This window comes from Lasiosphaeria miniovina (genome assembly GCF_030549165.1).
Source record: "Lasiosphaeria miniovina strain SMH2392-1A chromosome Unknown B0T26scaffold_3, whole genome shotgun sequence".
Classification (NCBI taxonomy): Eukaryota; Fungi; Ascomycota; class Sordariomycetes; order Sordariales; family Lasiosphaeriaceae; genus Lasiosphaeria; species Lasiosphaeria miniovina.
Genome location: NW_026848222.1, coordinates 4,670,815 through 4,689,334, shown reverse-complemented (window position 1 = coordinate 4,689,334; position 18,520 = coordinate 4,670,815). Strand labels below are relative to the sequence as shown.

At 55.3% G+C, this 18,520-nt stretch overlaps 3 protein-coding genes across 3 annotated transcripts; 2 read left to right on the top strand and 1 right to left on the bottom strand.

Moving 5' to 3' along the window:
- Positions 1–8,012: 8,012 nt before the first annotated feature.
- B0T26DRAFT_641760 (uncharacterized protein) lies at positions 8,013–8,555 on the top strand (the record flags this gene model as incomplete). Its single annotated transcript, XM_060437371.1, has 1 exon — positions 8,013–8,555. One exon carries the CDS (start codon positions 8,013–8,015, stop codon positions 8,553–8,555), a length of 543 nt encoding a protein of 180 aa, XP_060298906.1.
- A 1,604-nt stretch (positions 8,556–10,159) lies between these two features.
- Positions 10,160–13,414, top strand: B0T26DRAFT_674611 (GPI ethanolamine phosphate transferase 3-like protein; the record flags this gene model as incomplete). The annotated part of the gene is made up of 1 exon (XM_060439729.1): positions 10,160–13,414. The coding sequence occupies one exon, from the start codon at positions 10,160–10,162 to the stop codon at positions 13,412–13,414; it is 3,255 nt and encodes a 1,084-aa protein (XP_060298905.1).
- A 1,164-nt stretch (positions 13,415–14,578) lies between these two features.
- Positions 14,579–17,965, bottom strand: B0T26DRAFT_244083 (cobalamin-independent synthase). The gene is made up of 10 exons (XM_060433958.1): positions 17,666–17,965; positions 17,371–17,572; positions 16,663–17,305; positions 15,996–16,583; positions 15,810–15,900; positions 15,318–15,754; positions 15,141–15,248; positions 14,997–15,074; positions 14,899–14,928; positions 14,579–14,846 (listed from the first exon to the last, which is right to left on the bottom strand). Exons 1-10 carry the CDS (start codon positions 17,692–17,694, stop codon positions 14,746–14,748), a joined length of 2,307 nt encoding a protein of 768 aa, XP_060298904.1. The 5' UTR covers positions 17,695–17,965; the 3' UTR covers positions 14,579–14,745.
- Between the last annotated feature and the right edge of the window lie 555 nt (positions 17,966–18,520).

Here is an 18,520-nt window from a genome sequence, read left to right as displayed (position 1 = left end):
CCGATAGCCTGTGAAGGCCGCTCATTCCCATTACTTATGGGAGCGGCGAAGGATGAGAAACGGCTGGTCCGGGCCTGGAGAAGTGTAGGTTAGCAGTGTGCTCAAAGGGCGCAACACAATAGTAGGTCATGTCTATCGGCAAACAAGGTACGGCGTTGAGCGAGGGAGCTGGGCCCGAGTTGCGCGCGACACGCGACCCTCGGATACGGCGGTTTGTTGGCTAAAGGGCACTTACAGCGGTCGTCATTGTGGCGGTTGATAGCTGTGTCGTGGGGGAGGTCATCGGATGGCGGCGATGGGATGGGAGCTCGACGCTGTCCTTGAAGAGCGGGAAACAAGGCGTGGAAGCCTGCCCACAGAGACCTGGTGGTTCTCCCAGCGAAGGAGGTCTTTTGGCGTGACTGCGCGGGTCGTGCGTGTACGCTCTTGAAGCGCTAGCTAAAGCGATAGGATGGGCTGAATGGGCCGTCTGTTCTCGTATATACGGTGAGGATACAAATAGAATCTTGAGCAATTCTATGAAACTGCATGCAATGCAAGACAAGGTCAGCGCACATTGAGGAATAATAAGGGGGGTGTGTGGGTGGTGGGGGAGAGAAATGCAAGCAAGGTTTGGTAAGGCTGATGGGCACCACTGCAAGACCGAAGGTAATATTTGTTTGTTGGGGGGGGGGGGTTCTGCGATCTCCCTTGCCCGGATAGACAATGGGTCGTGGGTGGCCCAGATGAACCTTGGGCCGTGGGTGGTCCAAAGAGCGGCTGGCTGGTGAGGGAGCTGAATTGCTGACCGCGAATTCGCGGAAATGCGACATGCAAGCACTTACCACAGGTATTAATTATTTTTTGGAGCCCATAGACACGCCCCCCGAGGTTTTGCGCGCTGTATGCGGGGATGAGCGTCGATTATGCAAACAGGTACCGCCGACCGTGGGTGCAGCAGCCGGCGTTCATGTACGGATGGGTACTTAAAGGTACCCCAGGAATGGTAGATACAAAGCTCCCGAGATCGCCTAGTGTGCTGCGAGGGCCAGCGCGCCGCCAGAGGTTCACGTCGTCCGTTCGGAGCACCAGCGCTTTGGTGGGGAGTTCGGGCGAGCGAGCAACGGACGGGGGGATAGCGGACGCTCTTCGGACACCACAGCAGCGACAGACTGACAGAGCGAAAGAACGAGGCGCGGCGACGGAGAGAGAACGGCTCGAGGACAAGGAGAGCCGAACAAAGTGTAAAAAAGAAAATCGATTGGGAGAGAAAAATAAAAAGAGGTAAGAATGCACTGGCGAGTCAAGGCAATGGGCGTCGGAATGTAAGTCGATGTTCACGCCAAGTCAAGGGATGGCTGTCTGTCTCTCTTTCCAAAAAGCAACCACCTAACGGGAGGGGCTGCGTTTTTGAGATGGAGCGGATGGGATTCGCGACGAAATGGGATTGGCCTAGTCTCGCTGGGGAGGTGAAAGGGCCAGGGATGGGCAGGGAGGGTGCATCTAAAGCGAACCCAACTCGAAAAAATATGGGGCCAGGGCAGGGCAGGCAAGAAAGGCTCAGGACCAGGGACCAGGGTTAACTATCTGGGTAACCCCAAAAAAGAAGTTTTTGTGGGGGATCTCTAGTGCCGCATTCGAGCCTGGCGGGCTTCTCTTACTGCGTAGGGCGCTAGCTCCCAGGCGACAGGGGTAAGCGGAGTCGAGGACGGAGGGGCCTGCCTGGGCTGAGAAGGAGGGGGCCGAAAAAGGGTGGACGTCGCTGCAGGTCAACGCCCGCGATCGACTTCAGACGAGGGGCGAGCAATGCGATGTTCCCGCGTCGGCTGGCTAGAGATGACTGGGGGGGCTAGGACATCTGCGGTTGCATCCGTGACGACCGTTGGTGACAGAGATGGCAAGAAGAAAGGAAGGACAAGAGAGAAGAAAGTTGCTGCGAGTCTTTCCTCCGTGGTGGTTTTGGTTTTGCCTCGCGTGCTGACAATGGAACCTAACCTTGGTTGACGCAAAAGCCTAGATGGAATTCCGCAAGGGCAGGTCAGGTACCTTCGGAAGCTCAGGTTGGTGGTGGGCTGTGTCGAAATGTGGAGACTGGAGCTCCCGCCTTAAGGTGGTTCCTTGCCCCCAACGCTCGTGGCAGACTGTGGTGCTTTGGCAGCGAGCGAGCAGTGCCGTCCACTGCGACGAGATTCTGTTCTAAAATTCCGTTACAGCTTGGGTAGGTTGTTAGCCGTTGGTAGATAGGAGTTGCTAGACACTTGCACCGCCCGAAAGGCCGATCACAGGCAGAGAATCCGCACCGCCGTGGACGTCGCTTGCTTGCTTGCAGCCAACTAGATTACCCCGATTAGGTGTTGTCTTACAAAGAGCAGCCAGCCGGAGGCGACCTGGTGGTACTGTATCTAACTAGGCAAGTACAATACCGTGGAACAGCAACACCGCGGCAGTGGGATTGCAGCCGCTCGTGTGCTTTGGACGGCCGGCCGGGTTGACTGGCTGTTGTTGCCTGGCGTGTGCGTTGTGGTGTCTGTGTCTGGAAAGGTGGGGATGGTGGGATGGTGGGATGTGCGAGGCCGGCGTAGCTGGATGCGTGTGCCTCCCGGGCAGCACTGGAAGGTAATCTGTAACCTGCACAGCGAGGGAGTTGCACGTTGAGATTTGCGGCCACGCTGGAATGTCCTGACGACCTGAGATGTCGTTGGGTTGACGGCACGCGCTTTGACAAGACGGGAGTTCAGGATCCGTCTAGTTGGAGATAAGCCAGATGTTTCTGTTTCCTCAGTGCAGCAGCTTGCCTGCCTACCTACAGTACCAGGGCGGGCAGCGAGGGCCGAGGCCAGGAAACAAACCCTAGGTTCAAGGTCAAGGTTGTGTTGGCTTGCCTTGCGGTGTTTGATGTCAAACTTAGATGTGCTTGGGCCAGGGTTGGTGGATGCGCGATTGGCGAGGCGGCGGATACCCCGGTCTCGCTAGCGTTCGTGCCGCCGCCCTCCTGTTGTTTGTTAGTTGGGACCGACCGAACAGCAACCAACACCTCAGTATTTGAGATGACCCGTTTCGTGCGGGTGTAACAGCTGCTCTCATGTTAGCCCGGGGCCTGATGGGGGTCGGCCTGTGGATGGACGCACCGTGGCGGGAGGCCAGTTAGGCCAGGGCAAGTAATAAGGCCAGAATTGGATTATTGTACAGTGCGCTAGGTGTGAGGTCGATGTGCTATTACTTCAGTGGAGGGCATCTCATCTATGGGATGGGATCTGCGATGAACAGCAAGGGAAGGCAGGCAATCAGGGGCCGAACGCGAGGACAGATCGCGGTGCTTTTGTATTGTGTCTCTGTGTCTTGCGTTTCAGGGAATATCCTCACTTCACGCAGTCATTTCTTATGAGGCAGACTTGGGTCTGTATTATGTACATGCTCGGGGTGCAGAGTGCCCACGGTGGGCAAGGCAGGCAAGTGAATTAGGTTGAAAGCTGTCAGACAGCAGAGTGCCAAAGCACCAATACGGATACAAGAGGTAGAGCGAACAGCATGCACAGTACGCATACTCCGCCCAGTGGTGGTCTCCCCTATACGCGGCGAGGAGTGACCGGCCACTGCGAAGGATCGGCCGAGAGAGAGAGAAAGAGGGGCAAAAGAGCAATTCCCCAAGCCCGGTGAAGGGAGGCTGTCGTGCGTTATTGTATTCGGCTCATGATATGAAGTCGGAGGAAGACGGCCAGGTCGGTCGGCCGTGCTGCGCTCTTGATGCAGGGCCGTACGCCAAAAGCCGAGCTGGAAGTAAAGATGGATACCTTACCTTACCATTGGATTGTACCCGACGTACTTGCCTGGGTACCGAGGGTGTCTCCGTATGTACGTGTTCTGCACACCGGCCATACCACTCAAGATCAAGGGTAATCGATCACCGATCATCGATCATCGATATGGCACGGTAGATTTGGCTGGCAGAATCTGGCGTCAGATAACGCAATAGCGCAGTGCAGTGCAGCTGCCTGGGTAATTTAACAGCCCAATAAGTAATCAACAACAAGGAGGCCCAAAGTAAGGGTCGAAATTCGCACCGATGCTTTTGGGGCTGGATCACTCATCCGCAAGATGAATTTGGCGAACAATGCAAGGCAAGGGAGGTCTGGCTGAGCTGTTGACCTCAAGGCCCGGCTAGGCTCGCTAGGCCCCGCCTTGCCCCCTTGGCCAGACGTACTCGGAAGGCGAGGACGGCGTGGAGGGCAAGAGGGCCAAGAGGGCCAAGAGGCGTGAGCAGGGCGAAGAGAGTGCAGCTCTCTCTGCCTTTGGAGGAGACAATCAGCGATATCCGCGCGAGACCAAGGTTGAGGTGGTGGTGCTGGCCACCGGATAAGGCCGAGAAACCTGGAATACAACGACAGATCTCAGCTGCTCTTGCCGTGCCCCTCGCCCCCCTCCCCTTCCCCTTTCCCGGGCAACTTGTTTGTTGGGGTGTACGGATCCATTCTGAATAAATCTGATGTTTCTGTTTCTGTCCGCCGAAACCAAGTCTGGGGTAGGCAGTGTACAACCGGGTCTCTCAAGTCACACCCGCGCCCTCTGATTGGCCGATATTATTGATTCGCGTGTTTCAGAAGGTAAGCGCAGGCCACCCTCTGCCCCCTCGTCGGCTCGTCCACCCCACCCCCGAAGTGGCACTTCACTCAGTAAAGTCCCGTCACTGGCTGCGCTGCTGCGTGGCATCATCGGCTGACTTGCACAAGAGACCCAAAGGCCGCAGTCCCGCCCGGGCTCCGCTCCAACAAAGCCTCGACCAACCGTTGTGCACCGCCTCTGACGTGAATTGGGGCGCCCGGAACTAATCAAAAGAAATGCTTGTTTACTGTCCGTCGTGGACTGTCAGGTTGTAACCTGTGTGTGTTGGTGCTGCTACCGTGCCCTCCACTGCTCACTCGGTTCCCGAATCGATCGCGGCCTGCCTTGGGGCTTACACCCGACCTCAAGAGATGCTTCTCCGTACGGTACTCGGCAACAGACCAAAAGGCATACGCCTCTGGGCTCAGAATTGGCATGCGTTTCAGAACCAGAGAAGACGCAGACCGCGGGCATCACAAGGCCAGGCCTACGGTTGGGCGACTACTGTTCGCGGAGCCAACGCCGAGCCGGGGAGCGCAAGGCTGGACTCTAGAGAGGCCCTAGAGTGTTAGAAGCTTGAGGGTGGCCTTTCGAGCTGAGTTCCATCTGACAAGAGGGCACTTTCGCCCATTTGTTATCATGGGCTGAGAAAACGGCCCCCGAAAAACAAAACCCTCGGGGGCTCTGGCATCTGAAAGTGCACGCCGCCGCCCTTCCACCGCCGAAGCTGAGCCCCATTCTCGATCACGTCTTTCTGCTTGGCAAGGGTTTTGCACACCGAGAAGGCATATTTCTTGCCGTCGCCCGGCACTCAGTCTCGGGCAAAGCCCCGCTCGGCTTCATTCTGGTGTCTAACTAACAACCGACAATGATTTCGACACGTCGGACTTCAAAATGCTCCCCAGCCACGCAACAAGTTACATATCGTCATCATCAAGCACGCCCATAGCGCGAGCGAAGTTGCAGTATCCTGACACATATAGGTGATGCCTAGGCACTGTATCTCAGGTTTCTTGACGAGGCCCTGGATGCGAGTGCTGTCCAATGAGTTGCGAATGTATACTGTCGAACATGCTCTACCCCCTGATGGCTTCCATATGCCCTGTCGTCCAAAGGCAATGGCCGTTGTACTCCGTACACACATACCGTACAATACAGCACCCTGCTGTTGGGCAGAGCGACCATCAAGGCATCCACCACGGCTGCCTGCATACCCCGCCTTGAGAAACACGTCGAACAATAGACAGAACTCGCTTGGAATAACTGCCGAGTCTCTCAACGGGTCATGGCCCGTCTGGTGGCATCGGCCTAGCCCTGTGGATTGGAAGCAGACGCCCCATGACTCTTCAGATCAAGATGCCAAACTCCGTGGCTGCCCCGCAGATGGCGACGACAACATACCCCCCTGGCCTCGTGGTGGCATGCGTAACTGCACTTGCAGCCTCTTCCGAATATCCCGTCTAGCAGAATATGACGCGCTTTTTAGAGCAGATTTCTAGGCCACCAAGCCCTCCTGTCGTTGCATGTGGTCAAGAAAGTGTTGAGCAGGCTGAGATTCGGCGTGGAGCGAAATGTCATCCCCAGCCCGATTCGCCAATATGTGCATGCGCATATATCTCTAGGCTCACTTCTGCACCCTCACCGCCGTTCAACAGGAGCGACGTCGCTGCTGGCGACACGCTGGCACTTTCAAGAACAGGCAGAAGCTGGCGTGCTGTGACTCAGACAGGCGCAAAGGACATTTTCCCAAAATACGTACGTATCTTTAAACGTGGAAAGAACGCTCGTTTTGGTAAGCGGGGGTAGGGCATCTAATAGGCCGGGCGTCTGCGCGAGTTGGATTGCTCGTTATGGCTATGATTTGACCGCCCAGCACTTTGTCAGATATCGACAGACCACAGCATATGGAAGAAAAATCACTCGTCTTGACCGAGCCGAACTGCAGTTAGTAACAAGTTAGTAACAGCAGCCGTACAATTTGAAAGTAAGCCTCTCATTACTCGGTACCTAAGTAGGTATACCTTAAGAACCGCGGAGGGTTCCCTCAAGCTGCAAGCGGGATTGATTGGTTGAGCACGGCTTTAGAATCAAGAAGCAAATCGCTAACCTACCTTTCCTAAAGTCGCTGTTGTGGTAAACCAATGATTCCAGTCTGTAACAAACGGTCTCATCGGGGAAACATGCGATGGCCGAGGCTTGCCTGATATACCTTTCTTGTATGCGTCGTCAAGATGCGGAACGGATTTGCTTTTTTGAGAATTAGGAGACGATGTGAAAAGGTCCTCGAACAATAACTAAAACTTCGGTGAATGGAGCTGTGCAGTTTCGATATAGCTTTTGCTAGGCTATATACATCGTTTCGAGTCAAACAATACAAAGCTGCAAAATATCTAGAAACTGGAAAGAAACAACAAATAACAAACAATCCACAACCCACAGCCCCCAAACTCACGATGTTTTAAAACAACAAACAGAAAACGAAACTCTGGGTTGAGACTTTCAAGCCTGGTCGATGGAAATGGGACCTCGAAAACAAATGGTGTGACCAACCAGCGTCGCCCACAGGACCCACCAGCAATAAGACCGTGTTCATGCTCCTTCACCTTGTTTGCAACTTTTGCCCGGATTTCCCAAGCTTGAGTGGCCAAGCCGCGCTCAGCCCGCTAAGCCCAGGGGAAAAGCCAGGAACCTACCGCCCGAGAGCACGGGCCATCCTTTCAACGTGCAGGGCGGGGCAGGGGGGAAAGCGGTAAGCTCAAATTGGACCCGTTTTTTGCCCTCTGCTTGGAAGCGATGATTGGCAATTGATTGGCTCAAGTGGATCAATTATCCCAATTGAGCAAACCTCACCCGCCCAAATGAAGCGCCATCGCGAACGGGGCTTGATGGGGGCTGGCAAAAGGGCCTCCCCCCTGAACGAGGTAGGCGCAACTACCTAACTGGCGAGGCCCCCAGGACCTGGTTTTCCTCTCCTCTTTTCCATCCTCAAAACATCGTCGGCGTCAAAGGTTCTGGTCGTCGTTCTTTCCCGTCGCTCTTTCCTTCCCCCAGTTCCTCAGGGATCGACTTCACTCTTTCAGTCGATTCCGTCCAGTCCTTTTGGGTTGATGCCACTCTCACGACCATTTTGGGAATTATACGCGGCAAATACAAGTTAACGAACAGCCCCCTTGCGTACATAGTAGGAATCCCCGAATATCCGCCCCCTTCATTCATAATTCACCGAATATGGCACCCGAGTGCCAGCTACCCCAGCCAAGGGCGACAGAAGTCTCGAGGGGAAAGGATGGAATAAGTTACTGACAATGAGTTTTGCCTTTCAGCTTCAGCTCTCTCAACCCACTCGCATTGCCCTTGGAGCATCGATCCAACCACATCGCATCACGCACCCAAACATTCTTTAAAACAATTATACCACTCACTCATTATTCGCGATGGATTCGTTCAGCACCATTATGGCGAGAGACATCTCTGATGCGCCAAACGCGTCAGTGGTGAACCTCATGATCGCCCTGCTCGTCCTCATCTTCGTCGGCCTCTTGTCCTTCGCGATGCTCATCCTCTTCCGGAGGATCCGGAAACAGAGGCAGGTGCGCTCCGAGACGTTGCCGCAGTACAACGACGTGAAGCGGACGGGCAACCACCGGCGCCTGACCATCTCGACGGGCCCCGGCGGCGCCGGCCGGTCGAGCGTCATCGTCTTCAAGGACGGCCAGCCCATGCTGTCGAACCCGCAGTCGCCGCCCCACTCCCCGGACAACGTTCCGCAGATCCACATCACGTTCCCCGACGAGCACGATGACAACGGCAGGCCCAAGAGCGGCCGCGTCGTCATCGTCCGCGTCGGAGAGACCACGGTCGGCCTCGAGCCCCTGTCCGACGACCAGCTTCCCGCGTACGAGAAGGAGAGCAAGACTCAGTTCTACTCCCTCGACCTCGAGAAGATAGGCGGCCTTCGTGAGAAGGAGTACCGTTAAATCTGCCTACGCAGAGAATTTTAAAATATCTTGCGTGCTTCCTCCGGACCGCACGCGGGGGAAGCACAGTGCTCGTTCTAGCTTTTTTTTCATGAACGAGCTGCAAAACTTTCTCACGACCTGTTCTTTTTTTGATATTGGCTCGGAGTTGGCAGGGAGCAGGCAGGGGGGGTGGGGGTGACCGGGCACGACGTGCCACCAGCCAGCGTTTGCTTTTTTTCCAAGAAAAAAAACCTTAATCTATTCTCCACGGCCAAGGGATGGGGGGCGCGACTTTACCAGCAAACCACCGAATGAGATGGGCAGGCTGTGGGGAGCATGTTCACGACTGCTCTTGTACATAAAAGCAGGCTACGCTTGACCAGACGGGAGGGTTTGGACTACGATTCCGGCCATGGACATTCGAATGTTTTTTTTAACGTCCTTTGTCATGGCAGATCTTTTTCTTCGGGAAACGCCAAGAACGTGTCAAGTTTCATCGTCGAGACGTCATCGATCAGCAAGCGACGGATGGGGGGTGGGCTTGACTTGACTTGTTGAGCATCTGGTTGTACCGAATATTCTTAGTATTGTATAATTACTATTCCGTGCTCGATCTCGGGCTGATTAAAACAAACCCTTTTTTGTACATGATTTCGTGTCTAAGTGAGAGGAGGGACTAGGCGAGTCACTATGAAGGGGGCTTGCTTTTCAACGTAAAGAGTCGCGTTTGAACCAGAGAAATTTCCTGCACAGATTTACGGAAGCTACGGAGCTTTAACGGGTGGGAACAATTTGGAGTCTGACGACACAGCGACTGCCAGCCAGGAATGGATACCTCGAGCAGGAGCCTAATCGGACATTTACACTGGCTGGCGGCTGCGTCACCCTGGCGGTTGGCAGAGTTTTGAGAACTGTAGGTACTCCAGCGAATGAGTATGCGGGTTGGGACTCTGATATCATCATCAAATTGCTAGAAAGGTTCATATTTCTCAGGTCCTTTCTCTGGCAGGTTTCGAAAATGAAACATGAGTACTCCGTAGAGTGAGGTGGTTATTGAGGTCTTGGATTGCCCTCTAAACGGGAATTCGAGCTATGTAGGAACGGTCTAAAGGGAGATTCTTTGGGTGTCTAGCCAAAATTTACACCAATCAGTTCAATTATTCATGTGCATGCATGCATGAATGGGTGGAAGCTAGAGCCGAGCTTTTGGATGCGGCTGCTGTGGTGCAGGTCGAGGGAGGTGGACCGTGGGAAGCTGCCGCCGCCAGAAACACCCGCGCAAGTGGGGACTCAACTGCTCTTCATCCAAGAGTGGGAAGCTGTCTCGAAATCTTCGACAGGGAAACAGCTAACAACTCCATCCGTACCGAAACCTGGCCAACTCCAAAATGGCGCACAATTATTTCTCTCTGCCTGCTCTTCGTTCCTCGTGAGCAGTTCACTGTCAATGGCAGCTAAAGCGGCTCCTTGAACAGAATCCGGCGCACGCTTCCTTTTTTTATGTAACATTTTCTTCTCCTTTTTCTTTTTAATTTATTCCCGTCCCTCCTTTCCACCTCTTCTAGCCTCGCCCGTCCGCCCGCCCGTTCGCGGCTCTTCGTCCTCCTCCTTTCTATCACACAATGCCGAAACCAAAGACTGCGCCGCCGATAGCGGCACCGATACCGCCGACGCCGACGCCGAGCAAGAGCAGAATGGCTCCAAAGTCCGAGTCGGAATACGCAGCCATTTCGGCCCAGTTCGACGCTGCGAAGAGCGCCAAGGCCGAGGAAGATGCGTTGCGAGATGTGGAGCGCGAGAAGGCTAGTGTGCTGGAGCGGCAGCGAGAGGCGCTCGAGTCAGCGCGCAAGGCGAGCTACGAGGCGCGCTGGCTGTGGACCGTGGGCGTCTGGGTCTGGATGCTGTGCATCCACGTCGTCGGCATTGGCCTCTTCACTGGCGGCTTCCTGCTGGCGCGCCTCGTGCTGGACGACAAGTCGAGCTGCGACGCGCCGCCGACCCTGAACAGCACGACTGGACACGGCCTGGACATCTTGGGCCCCTGGGCGGGCAAGGGCACGGTCGAGGGCGGCTGCTGGCACCCCAAGACGTTCGACCGCGCCGTCATCGTGCTTATCGACGCGCTGCGCTACGACTTCACGGTCCCTGTCGACGACAATTCCGCCTTCCACAACGCCCTCCCCTTCATGTACGACACGTCGCTCGCGTCGCCCAACAATGCCTTCCTCAGGCCGTTCATTGCGGACCCGCCCACGGCTACGATGCAGCGGCTGAAGGGCCTGACCACGGGCACGTTGCCGACGTTCATCGACCTGGGCAGCAGCTTTGCTGGCACGGCAATCGAGGAGGACAACCTTCTGATGCAGCTCCGGGATGCTGGGAAACGCATTGTGCACCTGGGGGACGACACCTGGGACTCGCTGTTTCCCGGCTACTTTGAGGCGAACCTGAGCAGGCCCTATGACAGCTTCAACGTCCGGGATCTGCACACTGTCGATAATGGGGTAATTGAGCACATCTTCCCCCTGATGAGCGGAAAGGGCGACTGGGACGTTCTGATTGGTCATTGTCTCGGCGTCGACCACGCCGGCCATCGATACGGTCCGGAGCATGTCGAAATGACCAAGAAATTGCGCCAGATGGACACCTTCATCCGGGACCTGGCGGCGACAATGGACGAGAAGACGGTGCTGATTGTGATGGGAGATCACGGCATGGACGAAAAGGGCGACCACGGCGGCGAAAGCGACGACGAGGTCGAGGCGGCCTTGTGGATGTACTCTCCCAAACCAGTGTTTGGCAGGACAGACCCCCAGTTTGTTACGCCCCCGGCCACCGCAAAGCTTCGCCCTGTCAACCAAATTGATCTTGTTCCTACGTTGGCCTTGTTGCTGGGCATTCCTATCCCATTCAACAATCTGGGGCGCCCTATCGAGGAGGCCTTTGCCGGACCGACTGGCAAGGCTTGGAATAATCTGGCTGCTGCCGAAAGGACGACGGCGGCCGGTATCCAACGCTACCAGGCCTCCTACTCGGCCGCTCGGGGTATCCAACTGGCTTCGTTACCTGGCTCGCCCGCTGATCTCTGGAACCAGGCTGAGGCGCTCGTGTCTGGCAGCAAGAAGCGCGACTGGGCTGCCGTCTATTCTGCCTTTGCAGCGTACCAGCAAGAGAACCTGAAGCGGTTCAAGAGCCTGTGGGCAAGATTTGACCTCACAAACATGATCCTCGGAATTGCCATTATGGCCCTCGGTGTCATCACCCTCCTTGTATATGTTGCTAGTGGTGGCGGCGACGATACTGCTGTGGACGACCCGGAGCTAGATCGCGCAGAAAAGAGCTTGCAGATGCAGGGAATCACGGCAGACGAACAGGTGTCAGCTAGCACTAGCATCGACAAACGGATTGTTACTGCTGCACTCGTCGGCGCCGTGCCCGTGTTTTTGGGCGGGGTGGTCCAGTCCCTGGTCTCGGGGGCTGGCGGCTGGTATAGAGGTGCTGGGGTGGCAGCCTTAACAAGTATTGTAGCAGTTCTGGTAGCTCTGTTCAGGGCCGAAGAGTCCGTCTTCAAGATTATGCCCAGAACATTCTGGGGCTGGTTGGCCGTGGTTTTCACACTCAGCCAGTCCATCGGCTTTGCCTCCAACTCGTACACGATCTGGGAAGACTCAATTCTCCTGTTCTTCGTCACGACATTTGGCTTCGTCACGGCCCTGTCGGCGTTCAGGCTGCCGTCTCTCCCCGACCGTTATCTGAGCATCTATCACTCCATTCTCTTTGTCCTGCTCGGCCGTGTCGCGTCGTTCTCCAAACTTTGCCGCGAAGAGCAAATGCCCTACTGCACCTCGACATACTACGCGTCGGCAACGTCGTCGACTTCAGCACCGTGGCAGCTGGCGATACCCTTTCTTATCTTTTTCATTCTGCCTACCATCGTCAAGGCATATCTCACGCCTACACGATCATACGAAGGCCTGGCCCCGGTCTGGATTGGCTATGTGTTCCGCACAGGTCTCTTCTTGTCCGCAACATACTGGGCACTCGACGCCGCAGATAACGGAAACTGGGTTCAGGGCCTGCCAGAGAAGATGTTTAGGAACATCAGCGTCTACACTGCCCAGATAGTCCTTGGTTTGGCCTTTGTGGCCGGGACGACGGCCTTCATTTGGGCCCCGCCGTGCGTCTCCATCGTCACTACGGCGCTGAAGCCCGGCAAAGCACAGGTCGTTGTTTTGGGACACGCCAACGCCCACGGTGCCCGCTATCTATTCCTTCCTCTGAATTTCCTCGCCGCGTGCTTCCTGCTGTCCAAGCCCATGGGGGGTGGTGCCCTAGGCATAATGATGTGGCAGATCCTTTCACTCCTTGAGATCCTCGACCTCAATTCCTTAACTACCTCGCCAATCGGCCCCATAATACTCGCCCTCCTCGGCAACTTCCACTTCTTCAAGACGGGCCACCAGGCCACACTCAGCAGCATCCAGTGGGACAGCGCCTTTATCCCCCTCTTCAACCTCCGCTACCCTTGGAGCCCTGTTGTTGTCGCCCTCAACACCTTCGCCGGCCAGATTCTCGCCACTGTCGCCGTCCCGCTTGTCGTGTTGTGGAAGGTCAACCCTGCCAGCAAAGGCGCCCTGGACCGCGTCAGCCGCGCGCTCGGCACCTTTGTCGCATTTTTCGCCGTCGAGTCGCTGGCCACCATGGCCTGGGCCGGCTGGCTGCGCCGCCACCTCATGCTCTTCCGCGTCTTTAGCCCGCGGTTCATGACGGCCGCTATCGTGTTGCTCATCGTCGACGTCGTCGGCATCGCCGTCACGCTTACGGGCGTGCGGTGCAACACTCTCGCTATAAGCGACGTGTTTGGGTGGGCTGAATAAAATAAACACGACGGACTCACGCCTCCTATATAGGCACCTACCTACCTTGCCTTGCCTCATCTCTTTTGGATAAGCCACTCTAGAATAGCGCCTGGCACCCTCACGCGTGTGCAATGCAGAGCATTATTTTCCGAGACTGGCTAGCTTGGCGGGATTTTAGTTACGACAGGTGGTCGCTATACAAACCTAGAAAATGTACAAGTACATGTATATACATGGCATGGCATGGCTTTGAGGGGTGTTGGAATCTAAAATGTGACTTCTCTTTTTTCTTCGCATAATTGGTGTGCGTGCCTGCCCGTTACGTAGACATTCTCTAGAGAAATCGTCATCTAAGCTTTGTCTCGTCGTTCGTGGGTTTTTTAAGCACAGCTCGTCGTACGTACGTACGTACGTACGTACGTAACAGCCCGTGAATAAAAAGGCGGCGAGGAGAGTCTAGTTTTACCGCGACCTCGGTAGCCGATACTCGATATGCTTATTCGTACCTTATTTAGAAGCGGGTATGTAGGTTGATTCTAGCAGCACAGCGTAGCACAGCAGCATGATATTAAGCCCTCGGCATGGAATAAAGTCTAGGCATTCATTCATAAATTAACTCTTGCCTCGACTATCTATCTCGGTCCTAGGCTTGCATGCGTGGTGCTCGCTCGCCCGTCCGCCCGCCGGCTCAACTCTGCCTTGATCCCCATGGTTGGTAGTTCCACATTCAAGACATATGGCTTCCGTTTCCGCATACTGAGTATTACACATGAAAATACCATATATGCACCGAGACTAACACATCAAGCAACTCTCTTTTGCACAAACATAGGATCATCGCCGATTCTAAATAATCGGCAAATTGGGTCTGCGTCTAGGTGTGTAAATCGGGCGACCAGAAGTGGTTGACCACTCATCTTTACATGTCTGAATCTAACCTCATCTAGAAGTGACTCCAATGCCCTGAGCCCGGCGGCACACCGCCCGCCAACGACAGCCCCGCAGACCAAGAACATAGCATCTTGTTGAAGACGCAGCTCGCAGCCCAAGGCTCCCCCATATATTAAGAGCCGTTCCCACGTAAACACCGAACCCCAAATGAAAATGGTATTTTTCGTCACCTCCTGAACCTTCAACGCCGAGTTGAGAATGGCGGCCCCCTCAAAATATGCTAATGCTGTTGAAAACAAATCCGGATTTTCCTCTGTCCCACCAACGCCGAGTTGAGAATGGCGCTTTTTGAGGTATCATCAATGTCGCCCGTTTTGGAAAACCGTTAGACCCCAAAATGCTAATGCTGTTGAAACAAAAAATCCGGCCATACATGTGCATCATGGCGATGCATAAAATTATGCCTTCTGCTGCTGCTCACGGAAGTACTTGGCAGCGTTGACCATGTGGGTGAGGGCACCCTTGACCTCATCCCACTTGCGAGTCTTCAGGCCACAGTCTAAGGTCAATGTTAGCCAACATCCATATGCCGTTGTCGACGAGACACTTACCAGGGTTGATCCAGAGCTGATCAGGGCGAACTTTTCATAAATAGTTAGCACATGGACTGGGCAGCATTCTTCAAAGGCCTAGTATGGGATAGTCTTACGGAACTGGAGCATCTCAGAGATGCGCTGCTTGAACTCGTCCTCGGAAGGAATACGAGGGCTGTGGATGTCATAGACACCTGAAAGTCGGAGTTAGCATTGATCGCTTCACAGCAGTGAACCGGAGCTATGGATTGGTAACTTACCAGGGCCAATGTGGCGCGGGTAATCCTCGTCGATGAAGACCTTGAGGAGCTTGGCGTCGGACTTGGAGTTCTCAATCGAGAGGACATCGGCATCCAAAGCGGCAATGGCTATTTTCCAAAGTTAGCATACTTCCAACGACCGAATGCAATCGGGGACGACGAGGACAGAAAACATACCATGGAAGAAATCCTGGAATTCGGAGTAACAGAAGTGAGAGTGGATCTGGGTAGAATCCTCAACACCAGCGGTGGCGAGCTTGAAGCTGTCGACAGCCCACTTGAGGTAGGCGTCACGCTCAGATCCCTTCCTCAAGGGAAGACCCTCCCGAAGAGCAGGCTCATCGACCTGGATGACGAAAATTCCGTTCTTCTCAAGATCGACGACCTCGTCACGGAGGGCAAGGGCAAGCTGCTGGCACTGAACGGACTGGTGGACATCGTTACGGGGGAAAGACCACCGGAGGCAGGTCACGGGCCCAGTAAGCATGCCCTTCATGGGCTTCTTGGAGATGGACGCAGCGTACTTGGACTCCTTGACGGTCATGGGGAGAGGGCGGGAGATGTCGCCCACGATAATGGGGGGACGGACACAGCGGGAGCCGTAGGATTGAACCCTTTCAATCCTGTTAGCAGTGACTCCGGGAAGTAAAAAGACTGGACTGGACATACCAGGCGTGGGTGGTGAAGACATAGCCTGTGAGACGCTCGCCGAAGTACTGAACCATGTCGTTACGCTCGGGCTCGCCGTGCACATACACATCTAAACGTTGTTAGGACATGAAATATTGGCATAGTGGCGAGTATGTCAAATCGCTCAAGGAGCAACAAAGTAACAATCCCAAAGAATTGACTCACCAAGGTCAAGCTCATCCTGAATCTGGACAGCAAGGTCAATCTCCTTCCTGATAAACTCGTCGTACTGCGCCTCAGAGATATCCCCCTTGGTGAACTTGTTACGCTGAACGCGGATCTCCTGTGTCTGGGGGAAAGATCCAATTGTAGTGGTGGGGAAGAGGGGAAGCTTGAGGTGGGCCTTCTGCTGGGCATAGCGCGTGTCGAAGTGAGACTTGCGGTTGTGCTGCTCAGGGGTAACCTTGGCCTGGCGCTCCTTGACCTTGGGGTCGTTGGTGCGGGTAGACTCGGACCGGGCCTTGATGGTAGCAGCGTTGGCATCAAGCTCGGCGCGGACAGCCTCGGGGTTAGTCACAGCCTTGGCGAGGATGGCAACCTCCTTGGTCTTCTCGGTAGCAAAGGCGAACCAGTCGTAAACCTCGGCGGGAAGCTTCTTCTCGCTGGTCAGGGTGTGGGGTGTGTGGAGGAGAGAGCTGGAAGTGGAAACAATGACACGGTCGGCACCGAGAGCAGCGATGGCAGTCTTGACTAGCGCAATGGACTTCTGGAAGTCATTCTTCCAGATGTTACGGCCGTCAACGACACCGGCAGCTGCAGATTGGAGGTTAGCTCAAGACTTTTTAAGACTGGGAGCGGGGAACTTTTCTAAGACTGGGAGCGGGTAACTAACAAAGAATCTGCTTGGGGCCGAGCTGCTTGAGGACGGGCTCGAGCTGCTCGGGGTTCCGAACAAGGTCGATGTGCAGACCCTGGACCCTAGCAAAGGCGGGGAGAACGTCAAAGTTGTGAACGATATCACCGAAGTAGGTGGCGACGACAACAGAAGGAGCAGCACTGCCCAGGGTGCTGATGGCCTCATAGGCGGGCTTGAAGGCAGCCTTGACCTCGGGTGCGAGGTCAAAGACCAGGATGGGCTCGTCAATCTGGACGCTCTCAGCGCCGGCAGCCTTGAGAGCCTTCAGGAGCTCGACGTAGACAGGGATGAGCTTGTCAAGGAGGGTGATGGGGTTGACGGACGAGCCACGGTCAGCCTTGCCAAGAGCCAGGAACGAGACGGGGCCGACAAGAACAGGGCGGGTAACAAAGCCAGCCTCCTTGGCCTCGAGGAACTCGCGCACAGGCTTGGGGTCCTTGGCGAGGGAGAAAGTCTGGTTGTCTTGGAGGGTGGGCTTCACGTAGTGGTAGTTGGAGTCGAACCACTTGACCATCTCCAGGGCGGGGACATCTACACCGCCCTTTTGGTGGCCACGGCCCATGGCGAAGTACTCATCGATGGGAGCAAGCTTCTGGGATGTGTAGCGCTCGGGAACGGCCTGCGTGGTATGGTCAATTTGCAAGCCCCGAACGGAGAGAGCGGTGTGCTTGTAGGGTGACTCACATTGAAGAGCTGGATGTGGTCGAGGACATGGTCGTAGTGAGCAAAGTCGTTGGAGGGGATGATGTCTACTCCGGCATCCTTCTGGATCTTCCAGTGGGCCAGACGCAGTCTCTTGCCTTCGGCGAGGAGGTCGGCCTGCGAGATCTTGTCGGCCCAGTATGCCTCGTTGGCCTTCTTCAGGTCACGAAGGACTCCGATTCGCCTTTGGACAAAGGGCCGTCAGCAAACGCCAATGGCAATGGAACGGAATGGGATGGAGAATCTCGGCCAATTGGGCTTGAATTGATCGACTTACGGAAATCCCAACACGGATGACTGAACCATCTTGAATATGGGGGGGAGGAGTCTTAAAGTTTGGGTACGAGACAGAATGCTGCTTCTTTCTTGACCTGCGTCTTGCTCGGTCGGATCTACCAGGCAAGCAAGCGGAAGATGAAGGTAGATGAGGAAGATGAATGAAGGAGAGAATGAGCAGCCTGACGGGGGAGCGGGGAGGCTATTAAGAAAGAAGCAGCAGAGCTGCTGTGTACCTAAGAGGGCGAGTTTTGTGCTCGACGCCCCGGGATCGGTGGGGTCCCCCACCTTGTTCGGAGCCCGACCCTCAACGTCCCCTCCTTTCTTTGGGCCATTTGGTGGGGTGAAAAATCCATAGCTCGGCGCTTCAGGGCACTGCAGGGTCTGTGGGTTTTCGGCCGTTGTTAGTGTTTACCGCAACGAATGCGTGCCGACACTATCGTGCAGAGGCCGATGATGTGATTGAGCCTCTGATGAACATTGGATTTTTGGCCCCCTCCGACCAGGACTCAAGCTCCGGGAACCGGGTATGTACTTTGGCGGGGCACTGTACAGTCGGGGTCTTCCCAGTCTGGCCTCGCTCCGCTCGCTTCCCTGCGGAAGAAACTATAGCCGTCTCCGAGGGACCTTGGCGGGTCCAGCCCCTGGCGCCCCACATTAAATTGGGCACCTCATTTCCAAGGTTGCGCGCATGTGGACAGTGGGCAAGACTGCAGTGCGTGCGTGTGCGTGTGCGTCTGAGACGGACGGATGGGTTGATTTGATGCAGTTCAGCCGAGCAAGCAAGCGCCACGGTTTCTGCCATTCCATTCGCCTACGACAGACTGCCTGGAACCTCCAACCACAGCTCAGACAG